Source organism: Cryptomeria japonica, unplaced genomic scaffold, assembly GCF_030272615.1.
Source record: "Cryptomeria japonica unplaced genomic scaffold, Sugi_1.0 HiC_scaffold_397, whole genome shotgun sequence".
NCBI classification, from domain to species: Eukaryota; Viridiplantae; Streptophyta; class Pinopsida; order Cupressales; family Cupressaceae; genus Cryptomeria; species Cryptomeria japonica.
The window spans coordinates 132,979-138,029 of record NW_026729218.1 but is presented as its reverse complement, the minus strand read 5'-3'; the positions used below and the strand labels follow the sequence as shown (position 1 = coordinate 138,029).

The following is a 5,051-nucleotide window of genomic DNA, read 5'->3' as shown; positions in this document are numbered from 1 at the left end:
ATTTATGTTCAAGTCTGAAGTTATATATATTATTAATTCTTTACTGATATTCTCTATTTCTTATGCCTCAAGTTGCTGAAGATAACATTAATAATTTCGATGCATCCTCAGCACTCCATTTGCATTTATTTATAGTCCTATGGTTCACCGATCAAGGCGTGCCTTGATCGGTCATGTCTTTTAGACATGCCCGGTCAAGACATGTCTTGATCGGTGCATAGACACAGTTTCAACTAAGATTCACACTTAGCATATGTTAACATCGATAACTATCGGTCATGTCATTTCCTTTTATCGTGAGTTATGCCGATAGCTATTGGTCACGATATTTAATGTGCCGATAACTATTAATGATCGGGGCAACATGAATTAGTATAGATGCCCGATCAATGATCGGGATAAGTTAACAAATAAATGATCGGTATTTAACATGCATTTTCAGAATGATAACTATTATAGTTATCATATGATAGCATTTAATTGATGCTATCATATGATAGCTATGGTAGTTATAATTCTAGTCTAATCACAACATGAGTAATGCTATTGATTATGAGGTTTATATATTTAATTGTAGTTATATCGATAAGGTAGATGATTAAATGAGAGATAAATGAAGTCTCTCATTCAATCATTTATCTTACCGAAGCTACTAAGTTTCAACAACTATTTTTTGAAATTTGGCTAATAGTTCAAGTTTTAAGGTGACCTAAATCGCCACACTTTTAATTTTTTTATTTAACCTTATTTAAATCGCTAGAGAGTTTATTTTGTTAGATTTTTAAACTCAAAGATTTGCCACAATATTTGATACATGATTAGGTTAGATTTGCCAAAATTTTCTAATTTATTGTAGAAATATAAATTATTTTTTCAATAATATATCATAATTATTAGTTACTTTAGGATTATATCAACGATATTTAGTTGCCACCATTGATTTAAAATATAATCTAATGACCATAATTGTATTCCATGATGTAAATTGTACCTACAAATTATTTTTAATACTAAAATTTTAATACTCATGGGGCACAAAATTGTTTTTAGGCCGTTGATTTCCATTGAGGTCAACAATTAAAAAGCAATTTCAACTACCATGAGCATTCCAATTTGTAGATATTTATTGCTATGAAGCACTAGGAGATATCCAACTTGAGTGAGAAGGAAGTTGATAGAATGATAAATCTTTGTATGTGTTCCATTTTCTTAAAGCAACATTTTTATTAGCATATCTTTCGTTTTAAAAAAAAAAAATTAGTTTTATAGGAAAAAAATTTTACATTAAATTTTAGGTCTTTTGTTTTCTAGAACTGTTACAAGTGTGGTTGCCATTGCACCAAAAGATCGACCTATTAATGTCTGATACAACCACTAGATTTATAGAATCCACAAGAGGCAGTTAAGCCATGGCACAAACCCAAGTGGTGCACTGCACAACACAAGGAGAACAAGGGTGCACACCTTGCAACAATCCCCCCCAGCGCAAGTGAGGGGTTTAAACCTGTGACCAAGCTCTGATACCACTTGTTACAAGTGTGGTTTTCGTTGCACCAAAAGATCGACCTGTTAATGCTCGATACAACCAATAGACTTATAGAATCCATAGGAGGTAGTTAAGCCATGTCACAAACCCAAGTGTTGCACTGTACAACATAAGGAGGCCAAGGGCGCACACCTTGCAACAAGAAGAATGTATTTGCAATAGTAATTAGTGCATACTCTTATTATTTTCTAAGATTCGCCAAGGTTTTCTATCAAAAAAAATTTATGTAAAAAAATTTGCCTATAAAAAGTTAATATTTTTCTTTAAAAAAATGAAAGATTCATCAATAAAAATGTTTATTTATTTTTTCAAAAAAGTTAATATTCATTAAGACTTTATATTTTTTTTGGGGGGGGCGGTTTCTTAAAGTAATCATTGATGGGGGTCTTGTTTTGTGAACATTCTAAAAGAAGAATAAGGCTTAAATCTATATTTTTGAAGCCATTAAGAGCGGTTTCCAATTCTAGAATTGAATGTTCATGGAAAATGCTCTTTGTATTCACCATAAAGAATTGTGCTCTAAGAAGATTGAACACATACAATGATTTATCATTCTATCAACTTCCTTCTCACTCAAGTTGGATATCTCCTAATGCTCCATTGTATTAAATACCTATGTTGTTCCAGAGAATATTGCCATTGCAAAAGAACAAGTTTTACCTGAAGGTTAAGGAGAAAATATAACCCTCGGGTTTATGTAAAGTTTATAATGCTGTTGTTTGGTGTTGTAAGTAATGTTTTTTTTTTATCTCTCTACTTATATGTTATGTACAACTAAAAAAGTAGTATATTTTGTTGTTAGCTACTATGGTTTGAATTGAGAAATGCAATCTCCTCCATCTATATATTTTTGACCTTATGTTACAACCTCTTTTGGTTCTTGGCTGTCATGTAACTCTATATTTTATTATTAAGTTTAGACTCAACTCCTTTTATATAATAATATCTTAAACAAATAAATAGACAATTCTCATAATTATCTACATGTAAAACTGAAATCATACATATTAGGTCACAAGAGCATGACTAGAAGGTACAAAGAGCTTATATAAGGGTACAAAGACCTTATATGAGTAGTATAAGTATTATGAAGTATTCTAGAGCACTCTAATTAAATTTAAGGGTTGGTAGATAGCCATAATTCAGGATGGAGAAGTCTAAACCTCATTGATGTGGTGGCTTCAAAGAGTTCCATCATATACGAATCCCCATCCATGCTCCACTCAAAGAAATGAATGAGTTAAGCCAAAATATGGTTAATGTTACATCAACCATGGCTACACCTGGGCACCCTCTCTTTATCAAGCAACTCTTTATCTCTCACAATATCAACATTTTTGCTCATAAAATATCTCCAGATTGAATTCTAGGTGATCTTCCCAGATGGATGGGTCTCTTCTAATAGCCCGAATAGAGGATTTTTAGTATCCATTATTTAGTTGTATTAGAATTAAGTCATGCAATAAGAATGACATTTCTTGTACTTAAAATTGCATGTCATTTAAAAACTATAAAAAAATAAAAAAAGTCTATCAATAATTATAAAGATAATACTTTTATTGATAAACAATTTTAGACTATAAATAATAAAAATGATATAATGTAATGAATTTATTTTAAATGAAATTAAATCAAACGAGAAGAATTTTTAAAAGAAGCTCTCAATATTATAGAAATGTAATTTATTCTTCATAACAGTTTTAATATTTAAATATTATTTAAATAATAAAATATTTATTATTTTCAAATTAAATGTCATTTTTTTATGGAGGTTTGTTCACAAATTCATTTTTGTCCATAAATCTCTCTGGCTTGAATTCCGAGGATCTTCCCACAACGATGGGTCTCTTCCAATAGCCCAAATGAAGTATCCCCCAACTGTACAGTCTTTTGTGGATTCGTGCGGAAAAATCAAGGGTAACACAGGATATAACCTCAGCGTCTCCTTCACCACACACTGCATGTACTCTAAGCTTCCTATATCACGCTCACATACTGTCCTTTCTCTGCCGACCACAGACTCTATTTCCTCTTGCATTTTCTTAGCCACACCAGGGTTTCTAAGAATCTCACTCATTGCCCATTCTATTGTAGCAGACGTCGTTTCAACTCCAGCCAAGAATATATCATGTAGAATTTGTATAGCCTTGTTAGACCAACAAACTTGGAAAAAGTTATATTAGGGATTGTATTATGAATTAAAAAAAAAAATAGATACGTACAAAAACAATGGCCTCAATATTTTCCTGTGTGATTGCCCTTCCATCAAGGCTTTCTATTTCTAAGAGCACGTCAATGAGGCCTTTAGTAGCAATATTCTGCTCCTTGCCTCTATTATCTTTTTAATCACTTGCGCGATCAAATTGTGTACCTTTTCAGCTGCCGCTACACGCCTTGCAAACCCATCTAGTCTATGTAAGGAATGAAGTCCCCAATATTGACAGCTCCTACTTTACCTACAACCTCTAAGGAAAGCTTCTTTATTTCTTACCCATTACCACCCACTTTAGCGTGACTATGAGAAAAAATTTTAGTGTCGAAAAGGACTCGCCACATGACTGCCTGCATAAACGATGAAAACAAGTTGGTGAGATTAACAAGTTTCTCACCCTGCCTAGACATCTCCCACACTGAATGAATAGCCAAAAGCATTTCTTCCTCTTGTGTACATCTGAAGGAATCGATCCTTTTGGTATTCAACAATTCTACCACACATAGCTTCCTCATGTGTCTCCAATAAGGCCCGTAAAGAGACAATATTAGATCTTTGAAATTATAGCCAATATATTTTCCTACAGCAGTAAGAGGTCGGTTGGCAATAAACTTATCGTGGGTTTTCAAGAACTCCTTGGCCATAGTAGAAGAAAGAAACCACAACAGGGGGAACAAAACCCAATTTCAACATCATAATGGGCCCATATTTCTTACCAAGTTCATGAAGATCACGATGGGGTAGTCTTTTCAGATTACCAATAATAGGCCATGGAAATGGTCTAGGGGCTAATCTCGATCTTGATGTATTTTGGCTTTGCACGCTAAATCTATACAAAGCCCACCTAGTGTAGACATATTTGGTCCCAACGGCTATCCACATGCTATCTCTACTTTGAGTTTCTATGTTCTCTCTTATGTCCATTTCCATTGTTTTCCAATTAGCCTTCTTTTCACTAATTACCATAAAAAGAGAAAATATTTAATACATTTAAAAGGATAAAAAATACAGGTTGCATTATCAAATTGCAAGGGAACTAATCTATTTTGTTGGTTAATGAAAAGATCAATTTAAGAAGAAGAATCAACGATAAGGATTGTGGAGGAGAGGGCCAAAGATCTCCTTGTTGCCTAAATTTATCTTATGTTATGAAAAAGATAATTTTAGATATTTGGCTAATCGCCTAAGTTTTATACTAACAATTACATTGTAGTTTGTTGGACACAGGAAAAAACAAACAATTTAATCTTTTATGGACTTAGTAGTAATAGAATGTGTATATATAAGTAACGT

The 5,051-nt window shown here is 32.6% G+C and overlaps 1 protein-coding gene across 1 annotated transcript; it reads right to left on the bottom strand.

Annotated features, from left to right (window-relative positions):
• Nucleotides 1-3,323: 3,323 nt before the first annotated feature.
• Nucleotides 3,324-4,402, bottom strand: LOC131076239 (cytochrome P450 750A1-like). Its single transcript, XM_058013314.2, has 3 exons — nucleotides 4,038-4,402; nucleotides 3,897-3,957; nucleotides 3,324-3,692 (listed from the first exon to the last, which is right to left on the bottom strand). Exons 1-3 carry the CDS (start codon nucleotides 4,400-4,402, stop codon nucleotides 3,324-3,326), a joined length of 795 nt encoding a protein of 264 aa, XP_057869297.2.
• Nucleotides 4,403-5,051: the final 649 nt, after the last annotated feature.

What these genes read in the sequence shown, in the direction of transcription:
- LOC131076239 (XM_058013314.2), bottom strand. Translation starts at nt 4,402, where the DNA reads ATGGCCAAGGAGTTCTTGAAAACCCACGATAAGTTTATTGCCAACCGA. An exon ending in GCTAAAGTGGGTGGTAATGG is followed by an intron (nt 3,958 to 4,037) that starts GTAAGAAATAAA and finishes TTCCTTACATAG; the next exon opens with ACTAGATGGGTTTGCAAGGC. An exon ending in TACACAATTTGATCGCGCAA is followed by an intron (nt 3,693 to 3,896) that starts GTGATTAAAAAG and finishes TGGTCTAACAAG; the next exon opens with GCTATACAAATTCTACATGA.